The sequence below is a fragment of the Sceloporus occidentalis genome, unplaced genomic scaffold (assembly GCF_023333645.1).
Source record: "Sceloporus occidentalis isolate IW3139 unplaced genomic scaffold, rSceOcc1.0.p SCAF_2, whole genome shotgun sequence".
Taxonomy (NCBI): Eukaryota; Metazoa; Chordata; class Lepidosauria; order Squamata; family Phrynosomatidae; genus Sceloporus; species Sceloporus occidentalis.
The window spans coordinates 98,346,687-98,365,786 of record NW_028316982.1 but is presented as its reverse complement, the minus strand read 5'-3'; the positions used below and the strand labels follow the sequence as shown (position 1 = coordinate 98,365,786).

Here is a 19,100-nt window from a genome sequence, read left to right as displayed (position 1 = left end):
GAAAGGACTGGGCTTATCAGCATTGGTTAGCATTCACTGAATTCAGTGGAAAAAAATGTATGTTTCTCTCAACTGGAAAGAGCTTTACATCGTTTTTCAACTTTGTAATTCAGGAAAGGGCTGATAATATTCCTCAGATGTTAACTTAGCCGAATATTATGGTAGGTGGAGTCAGAAGCTGTAGCAAATATAGCAAGGACATTTTCTCCTTCCATGCATGAAAGATGTTAGCAGCGTATTAGTGACACCTGACTAAACAGCTGCAAGTATGGTGCAGAACAACCAGCATAACTGAGCTATGTTTCACTTTGATATTTTAGGACTAGGTTTATCATGTTGAGCATGTGTGAGTATGTACACATTTGTAAAATATCCTATTTAGTTTCTTGCTATAAATACCAGTGTTGTTGATTATACCCTTTTGTTTTTGAATGATATAGCATGAGGAAGCAAACTACCTTGCCTCTTGGAAAGCTAGTACAGATTACCAACTGGCCAGGAGCCATCACTTAATGTGAACACATTAAAATTCTAACAATCTGCAGTGCTGCTTCAGTAGAAAGGATTGTATTCCTGAAAGAAATTGCTCTTCCACTTCACACAGAGGTCAAGTCTTTGAGAAGATCCCAGGGGCTTCTTTTTTTCCCCTTTTTGTCTGGAAACAAAATAAAGATTGCTTCCAATATAACACATCTTGGGCTCAGTTTAGTGGAAGACATTACTTTCATCACCATTTTTCATAGCGTTCTTCACCTAGGTATAGCTTCTTAGTGCTCCAAAATCAAGCGTCAGAGTTAATGTTTGTCATATTCATGATGCCAGGGTGATGTTGGCTCAGGAACAATACTAACTTAAACAATGTCATGCCCTCTATTGGCTTTTAGAATATAGGTTAGATAAGAATTCTTGAATGTATAAATGTTTGTCTGTAGTGAAATACTGCAGAGGGAATGGACAACGAAGGTAGAGAGTTTATTGGAGATAGGCATGGTGTAATGTTTGAGCAAGTGTGGATGTTTGCTCTTGGGATTATTGTTTATTTATTTTTTGCTGGGTAAAAGTAAGTGAAATAAAATGCAAACTTTTAGAAGAAAAGCATACAGGTTGGATATCCCTTATCCAAAATGCGTGGGACCAAACGTGTTTTAGATTGCAGGTTTTTAAATTTTATTTTGGAACACTTGTATTTTCATATATGTACATAATGAGATATCTTGGACATGAGACCCATGTCTACACAGAAAATTCATTTATGTTTCATGTACACTTTATACATGTAATCTGAAGGTAATTTTACACAATATTTTAAATAATTGTGTACATGAAACGAAGTCTGTGTATGTTGAACCATTAGAAAGCAAAGGTGTCTCAGCCACCCATGAAAAAGATGGGTTTGGAATTGTGGATAAGGGAGACTCAACCTGTGCATAAAATGTACTGTTTATATGAACAGAGAAAAGTAAACATGCATATGAGTAATACGGAGGAATTGAAGGAGGTTCTAGAACAGGGATGGACAATCTGGTGCTCAACATTTTTACTGAAAGTGAAAAGATAAAACAGAGTAGAACTTGCAATATATTACAGTCTCTGGTCATGGCAGGAATATGGATCAGTTATAACTAATAGCTGTTGATAATCCCATTCCCCATGAATCTGTCCAGTTGAATATGACAGCCATCATTACATCTTGTGATAATAAATCCCACAATTTAATTGTGCTGTCTTTGATGTAATGTAACTCTTTTTTTAAAGGCATGAGAATATTGTTTATTGTAAATACATCTTCACCCCAAAATACAAAAGTATTCATGACCTTAAACCTAAAATATTCTTTTTAAAATCAGTTTTAGTACATCTGTTGAGATGATGGATTTGATTACCTGGAAAGCCTTTCTTGGATGGTCTTGCAGAAAATCTATCTTTTCACCCAATGCTAGCATTAAGGAGGTTTTCAAATTTCTGCAAACAGGCCTCAACAGCTCTAGCTTCTGATCTGTCAACCCTTCTAATAAACATCCTTTCTCCTCCCATCCACAGATTAAAAGGCTCATGAGGGGTGCGTCTCTGCTGGATCCCTCTGGTGCTCTGGTGCTCAAAGTTTCCTATTTTGGGACCTTCATAAAGTATTCAAAGCCCTCTCCAGGCCCCTGTCCAGTTCCTTCCCACTTTGAATCCTTTCGATCAAGGCGCTTTTCCTTGTAGCAGGCATTTCAGCAGGACAGGTCTCAGCTTCTCCTTTATAGCCCACTCTTATTGCAGATTTGATGGAGACTCCACTTCGGTGTGGTTGAACCCAAGCCTCCTCCACAAAATTCAGTTTTTCACAATTCACAACCCATCCTTTCTTCCATTATTCTGCACATACCAGTTCACCCACTGGAGAAACAATGGCATAAACTGGATGTCACCATCATAGGCACGCTTGGTGAGGATGCAAGAGAGAGCCTTCTCAGTGGTTGTTCCCAACCCCTGGAGGTCCTTTTTGTGAGAAGCAAGGCTGGCCCCCTCCCTGCTTTCATTTTGCTAGCAGGCAAAAACTTTAATTTTCAAACATCTTTTCAATATGTAATTGTATCCAGGAAGACTTCTTCTTCGGGTGTTTGCTTTTTATGTTTGTAATGGTTTTATATTTTAATTTAATATGTTTATAATAATTTAAATTTTTTGTTATCCAGATATGATTCTTTAATTCTGTTTTTAAAGGTGTAGTTTTGTTTACTGTAGTTACTTCCTCATCCATCCAGCCTTAAGGGCAAGCACAAACAATTATGCCTGGTAGAATCTTGTAAATTCTTCCTTTACCTTTGCTTCATTCTTTATGTTCTTTGTTACGTGCCTCTAAGCTTTACCTCGACTCATCCACCCTTCATATCAAGATCCATAATTTTGGCTCCAAAACCTGCCCTCAACTTATACATGGGGTCATCTTATACATGGCTATATGTGGTAAACAAAGCAAGTTAGTCTGTCATTTCTCTTATACTAAAGAGATTGCTGAAGTGGTATGCATCAGCACTAAATACAATACCTCTTTTGCATTTATATTCTTGTTGTGTACCAAACTATGAAGTTGACTGAGACTACATATGCACTGCAGAAATAATGCCGCTTGAGACCACTTTAACTGCCATGTCTCTATGGTGTGGAATCTTGGAATTTGTAGTTTGATGAGGCCCCAAAGCTCTGTGAGAGAGAAAGCTAAATTTCTCACAAAACTACAAATCCAAGAATTCAGTAGTGTTAAGCCATGGCAGTTAAAGTGGTATCAAACTGCATTATTTCTGTAGTGCAGATGAGGCCTGAGCGTACTTATCACTTTGAACTTTGTGCCAGTTGTAGAAATGCCTTTCCCTCTGACACAAAGACTAATTGGTCATTGCAGCACTTCATTCCATCAGGACAGAGCCTTTTTTTCAGCTGGAAAAAAGCTTGCCAATTTTAAACTGGCCAAAGGCACACAGCCAAGAACAAGAAAAACCACACTCGGCACATACACTCTTATTAGATACCAATTCATCCTCTTTTGCTCTTCATCATTACTAGCTTGGGTTGGATTCCATATAAAGCAGCTCCCCCAAATATCTACCAGAAAGTCAAGTGGGAAAGGATGTTTTCATTAAATGAAGAAATTGGTTCTCCTTTTCTGCCTAATCCTTATGTGCAGCTAGATAAATATTTTATGGGAGATGAATGTTCAACTGCATTCCTTTCTAAGTGCCAAAGATGGATACACATTCCTATAAAACAAGCAGCATATTGTGTCTGTATGAAATGTAAAAACAAGCATATCTTGTATGTAGAACTTTATATTTATTTGAATCTATGTCCCTCAGAAGATCTGCAAATAACAGGCTAGTAGCTAAAATTGTGTTTGTGTTTTAACACTTAAACATATTGGAAAGGCAAGATTTTAGAATTTCTGTGTTGGTATATTTTCTTGATATTTGCCCTTGAACGTTAAAACGTTGCGAAAGACAGAGATTCTGTGCTAGTCATGGATAAAAGGATGTCATGTTATTCTGTTACTCTAGGAATGCTTTTGTCATGCCTCCTGTGGCTACTAAAGTTATTTCTATAACTCACGAAATGTTCGGGGCTTAGTTCAAGAATAATTGCTTTTCCTTAGTTGGCCCAGGAAACTAGTGCTTTCTTTCCATGATCAGAAACATTTCTCCATTCACAAAGAATATACTTTGACCTGAACTCACAAAATGACTTTTTGTGTCTAAGAGTTAAAATTATGTGTTCATATTTAATGTTTTAAAAATATAGAAAAGAGAGCATTACAGAACTTCCCATATCATATGCTAGGGATGTAATTCTTAACTCATTTTCTTCTTGTATGAAGAAATGGGTAACTTTAGTAATTTTCTTCAAAATTCATCACCAAAAACTGTGTAGTTCTTGAAGAGTATCACAATTCAGGACCTATTTGATGCAAAATTCACATAACATTTTATGTTCAGGACACAGCTTAAATAAAAAACATGTCTGTGCAAAAAACAGTATTTTTTTGTAAAACAACCACAAGCTAATTTTTGCAGACTAGGTCCCCAACTGCAGAATTTTCTGTGCAGGAAACAGCTTTTTTTCATAGAAAGTAATATTTCTTCCCCCAAATATTATTTTCTGCTGAGAAAATACTGTTTCCTTTGCAGAAAATGCTGTTTGGGGGCAAAAACAACAATGTGAACATTTTGCTGTGAATAAGTCCCAAATGGCAAAAATTCTCATCATTCCAGTTTTTTTTCTCTCCTAAGGGTTTCTCAACATTTGACAAACACATTTTTTTTATTATTTTATTACTGTGTTCACATTTTCTTTTCATTCCTTTACTTTCACCCCTATGCGTGTGTTGAAAGAGGTTCTGTCCCAGACTCCTTGTGGCTTTATGTAGGTAGCTATTAGCCGCAATTCTGAATTTGTATGTACAAATAAGTTGAGGCTACTAATTTTATGGTAGAATGATTTTAGGGTAGATGTATTTGAGCAAACTAGCAACATTTTGCCTATCTACAACGATTACAAGGGATTGTAAGAAAACATAAGGATTTTCATTACTCTGGTTTTTAATATGTTTTTTTCCCATGAGGAAAAAGGAGGACAGTGCTTTAGAAAGAGCTACCATGTAGTTTAAAAATTAAGTGAATAGCCATAGTTTTACAAGATTTAAAATTTACAGCTATATTACATGATTCATTGCCATTACAGCTACCGTAATCTTTATATGGAAAGAATGAGGAATCCTCTCTTTAGCAGGGAAAGGGTGCACAAATAAAAGGACTTACCCCAGTAGCTAAGATTCATAAACATAATTTGTGTTTTGACCATGGAGTTTTCCAGTTGCTCTGGTAACTGAATTACAATGTGAAAAATCAGAATTTCAGAGTGTAGATTTTCTAGCAGAAAGAATGTCTGTGGTACTTTACAGGCTAAAGTTCTATATTGACACACATTTCTTTTTGCAGGCATCATTTCTGCCTTATCATCCTATCTTGGCTATATGTGTTCTGAAATGTAAGTTGTGGCACCCAGAGCAAGTGAATCAATTCCTTCTAGCAGGCCAGCTAATCATTTAAAAAGCACTGTACATTTGTAGACCGCACAGATGTTTGGCACAAAAATAGGAGACGTTTTTGTGCCAATTCGAGCAATACTAGTACATACCTGCAAGCCAGTACTTGGAATTGGTACATTGAAGCTTTTTCTTCTACCAAAAAGCTGCCCAGCAGTGGAGTGAGCATAATATGGAGTGGAAGAGTAGTGTGTGGGGATGCTTGCAGCTAAAATGGGTAAATGCTGTACTAAAATAAAATAAATAAATAAAACACTCTCTACTGTGCAGTTGATTGGTAAGAGTCCAGGTTTCAACCTGGATCTCTGTTGAATATGTGGTTCTCATCTAAATTTAAAGAATGCTAGGTACTCTCAGTGGTTTTCAGCTTAGACTATCTTTTCAGAACTACTTTCTATCTAACTTTTGTTGAGGACAGAATAAATGCTACTCTTTCTGGATAAATGCAGAATAATGTCGTAAGTGGAGATCCAAATTTAAAGTTTTGGAGGAGGGCATTTTCTAAGGCCAAAGCTTGGTTTCTGGGAGTCTGAAGCTATGAAATGATGATTAAATAATTTCATGTTGAAGATACACAATAACACATTTATTGCACTTATATCCCACCTTTCTCCCAAAATGGGATTCAAGGCAGCTTGCAATAATTTTTTACAGATCCAACTAAAATTAGAACATTAATTTACAGTTAAGAAGGAATTAAACATCAACCTTATTAAAAATGTGATTAAAACAATTAAAACTTTTTAAAAACCCCATTTTAAACATATTTAGATGTTAAGCAAATAGATATTCAGCTGTTTGTTGAGAGACAGCATGATATAGTGGTTTGAAGGTTGGATTACAACCCTGGAGACTAGGGTTCAAGTCCCTGGTCATGGCTCGGCCATGTAACCCACTGAGTGACCCTGGACATGCTCAGGGGAAAGCAATGGTAAACCACCTCTGAATAAATCTTGCCAAAAAAATCCCATGATAGTATTGCATTAAAAAGGTAAAGGTATTCCCCTTTGACAAGGTTATCAAGTCGTGTCCTACTGTAGAAAGCAGTGCTCCTCTCTGTTATAAAGCCAAAGAGCCAGCATTGTCATAGACTACTCTGTGGTCATGTAGCCAGCATGAATGCACAGAACACTGTTTACCTTTCCAGTGAGGAAATGGTACCTATTTATCTACCTACCTATTCCTTTGTCCTTGCAATTGTTAACTCTTACGCTTGGGTTTCAGTTTGTAGTTTGTAGTGGTGAACAATGTTATGTACTATATAGCTAACTATATCAGAGAATACTTTTCTCAAAAGTAAACTTTGCCAACAATAACAGGAAATTATCAGCTTCATTTATATTAGCACAGTCTATTTGGTGGCGGGGGGGGGGGAGCAGTTTGTATTTGTTGTTATTTTCCTTCCTCAAATAATATTTTTAATGGAACATTTATTTTGATAAAACTGGAATTAATACTCTTCTCGTTTTTTAAAAATATGTTGATCTGAAACCCTCTGTTTTTATTAAAATAAGCAGGGAATTCAACCATGACTGTAGAGGGCTAGCAGACATTAAGCTGCTTGGGATGATTAGGCACTGTGAGCATCTTCTGAATGGGCCCTAGGACAGGGATGAAAGGAAGGAGGAAATGATCAAGTGCCTACCTCAGATTTAACTATATAATCCAGATGGAAGAGGGTGGCAAAACAGTGATAGCAAAGGAATGGTGCCAGACCATTTACTTGCAGAGTAGATAGCTCAGAAGGCCTGTGCAAAACCAAGGCATCTAAAACTTAAAGAAAAATCAACAGTAACAAAGGTTGTTGGATGGGTGGTCTCCTCCAGCTTGTCCTTTTTGTTTGTTTCATGGACCTTTTGCTGGAATTCATCCAACGTATGGGCCAAACTTTACACAACATTGTGGGTGCAGACTGTAGATTATTCTTCCCTTCTTCTTTCACTATTGAAGTCTGTTAATGCTCATTCTCTCTGGCCCTGTCTGCATGGGCCAAATAAAATGGCCTCCACCCATCCTCTTGGCAGGGAGACCAGATGACGCATGGACAAAATCCCGGTTCTGATGCGATTAAACTAGATCACATCTGGCCCACTTAGCACCAGAACTGGGGTATTTTAAAAACTCACTATTTGCTCCATATCTTCCTGGAAGATCCAGAGCTCTCCATTCCAGTGCCAGGCAGCTGTTTAAAACGTGTCCTACTAAGCCGCCTCACACCACTGCCACTGCTGCCAGTTGCTCACTCTGAGGTTGGAATGAGGAACCCAGTCATGTAGTTGTCACTGGGCCCCTCATTCTGACCTCAGAGCAAAGCAACCCACAGCAGTGGTGAACACCTATGAGCCCAGTGAGGCATGCTTGTGCAAACAGCCACCCAGCGTTGCAACAGGTGGCCTTTGTAATAGGAGCAGGGTAGAGCAGCTCCGGGGCCAAGATAATCTGGGCTGCCCGTAGCCAGTGCAGACAGTGCCTCTTTCTCTTTCATTCTCTCTCTGTAAACTTGCCCTAGCTGTAGTGTTGCAGTCCTTCATACAACCTAGATGCTTGAAAACATTACTAGATGGATTCCCCCCTCCCCCCCAAAAAAAGCTGGTAAACTGGATCACATCAAGGGCATGATATGTCCAAACTAATCAGTTTTCCCAGTAACTAATGTTTTTAGTTGTAAGCATAATCCAGTATGGACTAGACATGCATTAAGATTTAGTGCCATGTCTAGTAAATGTAATCTTAAATGGTATTTCAGCATCTGACCCACCCACCCTGTTAGTACCCTTCACTTTCCTGAAAGAATAAGAATGAAAAATGTTTCTGTATAGTAATTGCAAGATTTGGAAGCTAAATCCAATCATTAGACCCAAGCAAGCACATGGTAGGTCAACATTTAGGCAAATTTCATTAATTGCATGAATTTACTGTACTTGAACTAACAGATTCTTCAATAAAGTTTATAAAGTTTAACAACTGTGTTCTTGGCATTACTTAGCTTCTCTTGTTAAGGACACACTAAGATATGAATGTGGACAGCAGGACATTAATATCTGTCCTAAGATTTAATTCTAAAACACTGACACATATTTATAGTACTTGCTTATCTAACCTTTGATTAGTCTCAGAATTGTCAATTTATAGACAGATATTATTTGGCATTTGTTCTAAGAGCTGCTCTGGGCTGTCTCAAAGATGCTAAAGTTCTGGGATAGTTAAATTGGGGATTCCCCAATGTAATTCTTTTTCATTAGTTATATTTAAAAGATTTATGATTATTTGCTATGATTATACAGTTGGCCCTCTGTATCCTTTTAGCACCGCTACAAACTGCCTGCGACGGCACGAACACCCATCTGGATGGCGCACCATTTGGACGGTGCGCAGCAGGGACATCACAGCTGTGCATGCCGTGTATACGGAGTCACACAGCTATGATGTCCCAGTGACGTGCTAGGGTTGTGGGGCGTCTGGAAACGGCGCCCCAAGGCAACCCTAGCATGTCGCCAGTACGTGCTAAAGGGCCCATTTGTACAGGGCCTTGATTTGCAGTCCAGATCTCTTCAAGGTTTTTGCTGCATGGAAGTATAAGGTTTTCTTTTGGGGAAGGGGGACCTGAAGCAAAATAGCTACTGAATACTTCTGCCTTTTCACTGTGATCTGCTTTTTGCCATCCTTATTGAACAGTACTCCCCACTGTCTCCTTAGTCATTCTCTTGCCACGAATGTACCTGAAAGAAAACTGTTGGTTGCTCTTTGCTTGCCTAGCCAGTCTCAGTTCATTTTAAGCTTTAGCTTTCCTTATACTGTTCTTGAAAGCTTGTACAACACATCTGTACTCTTCCCTGGTGATTTGTCATTCTGCAGACAATACAAAAATGCCCCCTGTGAGAGGTGTGGGTTGATTAAATATTGATTAATAACTTTGAATTTTTTCTCAAGCGCTCCTTTCTAATAACAGTGTTTAGTTTTTCAAAACTATCGAATTGGCATTCTAATTAAAAATAACCTCTCATCAAGCAGTACAATAGCATCTTCCTATGGTGATGCATTATCCCAAAAAGGGATTTCATTTCTACAAGTGTGTAATTATTCTTGCTTTGGGAAGGGAACCTGTTGTATTAGCTTGATAGCATCTAACACTCTACCATATTATATCACTGGCAATTTATTCAGAATTGGTTTAATTGAAGACTTGAGTCCTAATATCATTGTCTGTCTCCCCTCAGTAAATGTACATTTCAGGCTAGGTGTAGAGGCTAAATATCAGCAATTTAATGAAGAATGACGTGTTCAGATGACAATAATGGCCACAAAATGCCTTGCCTGTTTCTCATTTTTCTTGAAATTTTAGCTGAGCTTTCCATTACTCACATTATGGTAATGCCGAACTGCTGATACTTTGGAAAAAAGTATGCACCTAAAGCAAAAGGAATCTGCTCATAGCAGGTTCAAATTGTAAATCATTGTTGATTCCATCTCATTTTGGTGGCTTTAAATATATCCTTGAAATAATTTTACATGAGCTAGAAAGGGAAGAAGAAGTGAATAATATAAAGTCTGTTAACATGACTGATGATGTCTAGAGGAAAACATCCGAAAGTTAGCCTAGTCAAATAATATGCAATTTCAAAATGCTTCAAAGTACCAAAAATTGAATATATCTTCTCTGCTGTTGAGTATTTTATGTGAATTATACTCTGTCTCTGAATTGTAGGTTTGGTTTTTTTTTTAGTTTCCCGTTTTCTAAAGGAAAATGGACTAGTTCTTATTTAAAATGAGTAACATCTTAAACAAACATTTTTGAGAGTCAGTGTGGTGGAGTGCTTTGAGCATTGGACTATAACTCTGCAGACAAGGATTCAAATCCTTACTTGACCATGGAACTGGGTGACCTTGGGCAGGTCATGCGCTTTCAGCCTCAGAAAACCCTGTGATAGGTTCACCTTAGGGTATCCATAAGTCATAAGCTACTTGAAGGCACACAACAACAACAACATCAACAAACATATCTAGAAAACCTTGGTCTTTAAACAGGGGGAGTATAGTGAGTTTTTTTCTTCCGTTACCAATTCTGTTATGTAGATTGACTTGCAGTCTAGATCTTCTGGCGCCATAGAAGCAATTCTCTGAGCCATTCTAATGCCACCAAAACATCTCTGAACCCACTTCCTACATGGCCTCTTACAGAACATGGCCACATAGCCCAAAAAACACCAAAAAAAACCTATGGATACCAACCATGAAGGCTTTCGACTTCCCACTTCCTACAGTTTGCCCCTAAACCTAGGCATATTGAGGGGATCACAGCAAACACTTTTATTTGGAACCAATAAGTTCCAAAGGGAGGATTTGGTTTTTTACACCTTTTCAAGTACCTTTGTTGACAAATGGTCATTCAGATTACCATCCTCCAATGCTAGTTCTTCTTAATCTTAAACAACACTTTAAGAAAAACGCTCTCGGCGAATAAATTGGAAAAGACCTCTGGCATTTAGGCTTTAATGCACATGTGAGAAACTTTTGGTCCTCCAGAGGGTTTGGCATAAAGCTCTTGCATTTTGTGGGGCCTAATGGGAGGCCCAGGAATTCATATCCCTGGCCTGTTACAGACTGCCAAAATAAAGCTGCTTCGGGTCTCTTTGGAGGTATGCTGTTTAAATGATGCATGCATCCTAAGAATCCGGAAGCTGCACCAAAGCTGCACTCCAGTGCTTAGGAATAGAGTGTGGCTTTGGCGCGACCTCCGGACTCTTAGGACCCATGCATCATTTAAATAGCATACCTCCAAAGAGACTCGAAGCAGCTTTATTTTGGCAGTCTGTAACAGGCCACTGTTTCAGGATTAGCTGGGATTAGCTACTGTTTAAGTGAAGAAAGTACTGTAGTTTAATAGTAATTGTTCAGTGTGTTTACAGTTTGGAAAGTGTCTACATAATTTGTTAAAGTGTGCTATAGAATCTAATGACATCTTAAGAAGATGAAACGGCGCAAGAAAGCGGGGGAACGCATTGGCTGAGATGGCACACAGTTTAGCCCATCACTTACTTTAAAAACAAAAGTACCAAGATTGCTTGGGGAAAGCTTGCAACAGTCCTCTCACGTTATTTGGGTTGTGGCCAACAGTTTTTGAGGTACTTTCGTGTCAGAGCCAAATATTGATTTTTATTTCATAGTGCAGAGCAAGATTTGTCTTTTCAGCCATAAGCAGCTAATTGTTCTCAACTCTGGTTCAGATGTGACTAGATTCTTTTTTTAGAACCTGCAGCATTATGATAGAAAATACTTTCATTTCCTCCTAAACCTTTTAATTTTCCCACACCAAATATATCTAGAGCTTCCATATTTCACTAATTAATTGTCCCAGTGCTGGCTTTACCTTAAGACAAGAAAATAAAGATGTGTAAGATTATGCCCATGTGGGATGTTCCATTGACGCCAAGGTAAAAAATAGCCAGCATGGTAGGGGTTTGAGCATTGGCCTATGATTGGAGACCACGGTTCAAATCTGAGCTCAGCCGTGTAAACCCACTGGGTGACCTTGGGCAAGTCACACTCTCTCTGCCTCAGAGGATGGCAATATCAAACCCATGCTGAAGAAACTTGTCAAGAAACCCCTGTGATAAGTTTTCTTAACTTAGCGTGCCATAACTCAGAAACAATTTGAAGACACACAATTCGAATGTCTTAATTTTGAGGGGAAAGAATTGCTGTACTTGTTTCTCGCATGCCTGCCATGTTTATACATATTTGCAAACACTTGAAATATTTCATCAAAGCACTTAGCTGGCCAGGCTATCTTACTATATATATAGCGTAATTCTAAAGTATGTGGAAAATTCAGGGTGGGTTGGTTTACTTTTTTACCTTTTGGTACCAACATCATATCTAGCCAATTGCTGTTTGCCTTAACTCTGCTTAGGAAACCAGATATATAAAAATAACAATAATTGAATTTGCTAGTGTAAGCCACACTCCTGCATAGAGTACAGTTGGCCCTTCTTATACCCAGATTCAAGCATCCACGGTTTGAAAATGTTCCAAAAAAGTATAAATTTCAAATATCAAACCTTGATTTTCCATTTTTTATGAGGGACACCATTTTGCTATGTCATTATATTTAATGGGACTTGAGCTTCACTGGTAGTTGGTAGCATACTTAAACTATGGATGTTACATGTAAATGATGAGAGTCAGATGATAGAAGTTTCCTGTCTGCTCAAACTCTATAAATATCTGCACTGCTCCACTGCACCTGTCAAAGCGAGATAGGACATGGGCTGAATTGTTTTTTCACTAGGATGTTTCCCAGAGGTTTCCCCTACTTCCGCCAGCTTCAACAACAAAAAAGCCAGAGTTTATTTCTGGGGTTTATTCTTCTCTCCCCTGTTCCCTTGGCATGATCTCAAGCAAGTCCCCATCTTTCCCATCTTGTTCCACAGCAGGTGGTAGAAAATTTGGAAAGGTCAAAACCATATTGCTGTTATGGGCACATAGAGACTTTGTTCTCTGTGTACATTGTATTTCATCGCCCACGACGGCTGGAGAAACAAAAACTGCAAGCTCATTCCCTTCTCAGTCTAGTAAGGCTCTGCTTATTTATCCAGTTTCCTCTTGGCAAATGATTTTAAAAGGTAAACATGTGCCTCCAGTTGAAACCAGGATGCAATTTCATATGCCTCATGAATTAGTGTCAGAACTAGTGTCTATCACTATTAATTAAATGGCTTTGAGAGGTTGGTTGTTAGTCATAAGCAATGAAGTCTGGAATGAGCATTGAGTTTTTTGTTCCAAAACTTCATTATTTTGAAGTCTTCTATGTTTGTTGGCTAGTTGATGTTATGTTCTCTTGCCTTTCGTTTCAGAAGACAAAGTGTCTCACCAACCTTTACACAGGACAATACAGTGGGCCCTTGGTATCCGCTGGGGTTTGTTTCCAGGACCCCTTCATGGGTAACAAAATCTGTGGATGCTCAAGTCCCATTAAATACAATGGCATAGTAAAAAGGTGTCCCTTATGTAAAATGATAAAATCAAGGTTTGCTTTTTGGAATTTATATTTTTAAAAATACTTTCAAGCCATGGATGCTTGAATATGTAGATAAGAAATCCATGGATACAGAGGGCTGGCTGTATTTATCATTTGATAGGATGGGGGTCTTTATATAGGATCAAGGGTTGAGGAGGCCAGCTAAAACCAGGAGCTGTCCTAGGGGTTGTGAAGTTTGTAGCCCTCCATATGAGATTGAACACCAACTCCCACAGACAGTTTGACTAATGGTCAAGGATGATAAAAGTTATAATTCAACAACTTCTAGAAGGCCATGAGTTGCCCATCACGATGGTCTCAGTGCCTCTACTTCCATTCCTTTTATATAATTCCCATTAGGAATGGCTCATACTAGGCTTGAATTCAAAGACTTGTCTTATTCAACACAAATGTTTATTACAGCAGTATTATATAACTTACAGAATAATTGAATAGTGTGACTAGACTTTACCTGGAGGTCAGTTTGTACAGTCCTAATGTTGAAATATGCATTTTCAATATCACAGTTGGTGTTGAAAAATCAAGCTGGCATGAGTGGAAACGAGGCTATATTGCAACAGCAAAATGATGTTGTGGGCAAACAATATGTTAAGCCCAGAAAATGCAAATAGAACTGACTCGGTGTGCCCCACTACTTTCTCAGTACAGAAACAAAGGATTGATATGAAAGATGACTGTTTGATTTACTGTTCTTCTCCTGTGCGGTGACTGCATTTATTTATGTTGTTTTTCCACTTCGTATGCAGCTAATGAAGTTTCTTGAACTTCAATGTTTTTTATACAGCCCAACTTCTTATTCAATTTCTGTGCATAGTATGTTAATGGAGCCTCCATAGTAAGAGGCAATATGATTAATAGTTATATATGTCCAAAGGATTGCATTTTCATGGTGGAGTTGGTGTACCAACCTGTGTCTCCTCCCAGAGAACATTGATTCAGAATATTGATTTGGTGGCACATCTTTGTTTTGGGTAGTTACTTTTTGTTTGGACTGCTGTAGCCTTCCCCAGCCTTGTGTCCTTCATACGAGTTGGATTCCCAACAGTCTGCATGGCCAATGATGAGGAATTCTAGGAATTGTCATCCAAAACATCCAAAGAGCACCACACTGTAGAAGTTTAAACTGTTGTAATATGATTTATGTGGCATCTTTCCTGATCATGAGACTCTATTACGGTCACAGCAGAGTTTATTACCAGTTTGTTCTCCAGGGTGCAATTCAGGAGGCAGCATATTTTCTGGTGGCACCAGCTTCTGTTCTGAGATATCCAGCTGGCTTCTCTAAAGATTTTTCATAGACTTTAGAAAGCACATTTCTTCCAGCAGGAGTCTTTAAATGCATATGGTTAATCTGTTTCCTCATAATCTTTGTTATTATTTGAAACATGTACATGATATATGATATGATATGACATGATATGATAGCCAGTGTGGTGCTGCGGTTTGAGCATTGGACTATGACTCTGGAGACCAGGGTTCAAATCCCTGCTTGGCCATAGAAATCCTCTGAATGACTTTGGGCAAGTCTCATGCTCTCAACTTCTCAGTGATGCAATGGCAAACACCCTCTGAACAAATCTTGTCAAGAAAATCCTGTGATAGGTTTGCTTTAAGATTGCCATAATTATAATATAATAGAATATATACATTCAATGGAATAAGGTAGCATATATTATGTATTGTGTATGAGAGAAAGGGAGAAGGGGATTTCATTCTGTTAGCCATCTTAGGCATTTTTGACTAGGTTGGTGAGGTAAAAATTGCTATAATAGAAGTAGACGTTTAATAAAAGTAGACATTATTTCTCTTGACTTGTTTATGTTTTTTTTCTGGAGATACTTGTCTGGCTAAAGTGGGAGATAATTAAACCATAGATAAACTAATGTTCGGTCAAATCCATTCATGTTTTTGCTCTTGTTTAGCATAAGAAAAAATACGATAAGATGCTCATAAAATGTGGGTTTACTGCCTTTCTCCGGGAGTGGGACCCAAGGTGACTCCCAAAGAATTAATAACCTGCTTTCCTTTGCCGGCTGGCAAAAGGAAAGCAGGAAAGAAGCCAGCCTAGCCTCTTGTGGAATGAGAGCAACTACTGAGAAGGCTCTGTCTTGTGTCCTCACTTGATCATGAAAATCCTCATAAATCCTGGAGAGAAGTGACGAGTGGGGTCCCACAGGGCTCTGTCCTGGGCCCAGTGCTATTCAACATCTTTATCAATGACCTGGATGACAGAATTGGGAGCATACTTATCAAATTTGCAGATGACACCAAATTAGGGGGAATAGCTAATACCCCAGAGGACAGGATCAAGATTCAAAATGACCTGAATAGACTAGAAAGCTGGGCCAAAGCTAACAAAATGAAATTCAACACAGAGAAATGTAAGGTATTGCACTTAGGGCGGAAAAATAAAATGCACAGATATAGGATGGGTGACACCTGGCTGAATGAAACTACGTGTGAAAGGGATCTAGGAGTCCAAGTAGACCACAAGTTGAACATGAGTGAACAGTGTGATGCGGCAGCTAAAAAGGCCAATGCTATTTTAGGCTGCATCAATAGAAGTATAGTGTCTAGATCAAGAGAAGTAATAGTGCCACTGTATTCTGCTTTGGTCAGGCCCCACCTAGAATATTGTGTCCAGTTCTGGGTGCCACAATTCAAAAAGGACATTGAGAAACTGGAGCGTGTCCAAAGGAGGGCGACAAAAATGGTGAAGGGTCTGGAGACCATGCCCTATGAGGAACGACTTAGGGAGCTGGGGATGTTTAGCCTGGAGAAAAGAAGGTTAAGAGGTGATATGATAGCCCTGTTTAAATATTTGAAAGGATGTCATATTGAGGAGGGAGCAAGCTTGTTTTCTGCTGCTCCAGAGAACAGGACCCGGAACAATGGATGCAAGCTACAGGAAAAGAGATTCCACCTGAACATTAGGAGGAACTTCCTGACAGTAAGGGCTGTTCGGCAGTGGAATGCACTTCCTCGGAAGGTGATAGAGTCTCCTTCCTTGGAGGTCTTTAAACAGAGGCTGGATGGCCATCTGTCAGGGATGCTTTGATTTGGATTTCCTGCATGGCAGGGGGTTGGACTGGATGGCCCTAGTGGTCTCTTCCAACTCTACGATTCTATGATTCTATGATTCTATGAATATGATGTGTGAAGTAAAGCTCCTTGGAAGATTACAGCTGCTACATATTAAGTCACAAAGTCTCTCTTCGAGTCATCTGTGTGTCACCGTCTCAAGTGTTAATTGTTAAACAGAACAACAGATGGGAAATACTTTGTAATAAAACCATGCTGATGGCTTCAAGTAAATATCAGCTATTATCTTGCAAGATAGAGGCACTGGATCCCCATTTTGTCTTGGAAGTTAAGCAAAGCCAGCTCTGGTTTGTACTTGGGTGGTAGTCTGCCAACAAGTACCAGGTGCTGTAGGCTATATTTCAGAGGAAAGAACAGGCAAAATAACCTTTGAGTGAAGAAAGAATAGGCAAAATCACCTTAGACTATAGCTAAGTATTTGATTAAATAAATGATGAGAAACTATGGATCACTCTTAAAGATATGGGTGTGCTACAACATTTGATAGTCTTCATCACAAATAAGTGAAAATGAAAGTAAGAGATGCTGCAGATCTTACAATAATGATTTCAGAACCCTGTCATTGTGTAGGATAGTGCAAATCATTCAAGGCATAAATGTGGAGATGTAAATATGGAACTCATGTATATTAATTAGTATTTCAGTTAGCTTTCCTTGGATTCTCCCTAATACTCTTTTAGCCCACGTTTTCCTGTTTCTACTCATGCACGCTTGCTTATATGAAATGAATCATTTTGAGCAATGTGGTTAGTTCTGCTGGCTGGGATTCCTTAAAGGCTATAGCACTCTGATGTTGTATGATGGTAATCTATTCTGTTACTGTCGTACTTCTTTCTTAGCTATGTTCTCTGCCTGGACTCCTTTTGTAGCATATTAACATACACCTTTCCTGCTTTTGGCTTAGGATGGAATTTTACTCCCAAAGTACTGATAGGCTAAAGTGCTTCTTAAAGATTTCATGACTCCTAAATAATGTTCAGATTAACATGATTTGCAAGGTAAAAGAATTGGCTCATGAAGAATATCCATACTGAATGACAGATGGCAGGAAGAGGTACTGCTCTTGAAAGGTTCTCTTGATTTACTCTCTTCTCTGCAGTCGGTAGTAGGATATAGCTGGATTCATATCCTGGCACAGGTCATCTGAAATAACCTAGCATTTGTTGTTTTATTAATAAATCTTACCTTGCTGTGTTCATTTTTCTAGGCACACCAAAGGCTTCCTCCATGGCAGACCATGAGAGTGGTTTATTGCAGTACTGTAGTGCCCTCTGATGGTGAGTACAATAAATAAATCGGTTAATAAAAGATTAATAAGAGTTGAGTGTTTGTCTTGCTTTAATTAGGGATGTAACATTAGTTTATGTAAAGGCAGGCAAGATTAAGCTCTAGGCAGAAACAGCCTGAATTTTGCTGGCAAAAGTTTGTTTAAAAGAAATTAAGACCATCTTACTTGCCCTGGCATTCCTGAACAGCTGAATTATGCTGGTTGCCTCTGAGTTTCCTTTACTTGTTCCTCTCTTAGATAAGGACCTTCCTTCATGATTTATTTGTTCTTGATGACTTAATATCTTAGTGGTATCTCATGCAAAACTCATTTTATCCCCTGAAATTTTGGACTGTTTCAAGAGCAACCCTATCTCTTACGGATGAGTCAAATTTATCTTTGCAGTCACTCAATGATGTAGTTGTAACTGGTCTTCTTTAAAAAGATAGATTGAAATATATTGAACATGGCCTCGCTGTTTTAATTTCTGTTTTACAAGTGAAAAGTTGGAAGGGGGGTTTCATAACTGTTGGTTTTGCACTTGTGGCATAGTTCTTTGAATTAGAGAACTATGTGGCTAAAATGTATATCTGCTCTCAAGCTGACATTTTTGAACTTCCTGTATATCTACAATGTATGTATTCCAGACTGAAATATTTTGGTCATCATTTTCTTTGATTCCTTTAGTTTTATTTAATTTTATGCTTCAAAGTGGTTGAGGTTTCTCAGAATTTCTGAAGCCCTTCCTTGTTGTTTACTTGGATCATTTGGTCCTGGGAATGTTACATTGGTCACACAAAAAAATAAGTATGTTAAAATGCTCAATAATTTATGAATACTATTTTTAAAAAAAATCATGAACCATGAAAACATCTCATATTTCAAAAATATTTGAAATACATGAGCATATTTCCAATAGTAATGTAATGGAACTGAATCAAAGGGGGAAATGCTTAACTGGCCATTAAAATGAATAATGTTGTTGATGTGTCTTGCTGGGTTTACAGTGTAAAAGGATTTTATAAAGCTCTAGTTGCTTAATACTTGCTGTACCGAGCAGATACTTTCTAATACTGTACCTTCAATAGTGAGTGAATGTTTGTTGTAATTAATTT

General features: G+C 38.4%; 1 protein-coding gene across 2 annotated transcripts in view; it reads left to right on the top strand.

Annotated features, from left to right (window-relative positions):
- MCU (mitochondrial calcium uniporter) overlaps positions 1 to 19,100 on the top strand; it is a 177,855-nt gene that overhangs the window by 140,168 nt on the left and 18,587 nt on the right. For both annotated transcript variants that reach the window (XM_089510394.1, XM_089510393.1), the window contains exon 2: positions 17,926 to 17,995. In XM_089510394.1, coding sequence (XP_089366520.1) covers positions 17,956 to 17,995 — 40 coding nt within the window. In that variant the 5' untranslated portion in view covers positions 17,926 to 17,955. The remainder of the gene's footprint in view (positions 1 to 17,925; positions 17,996 to 19,100) is intronic.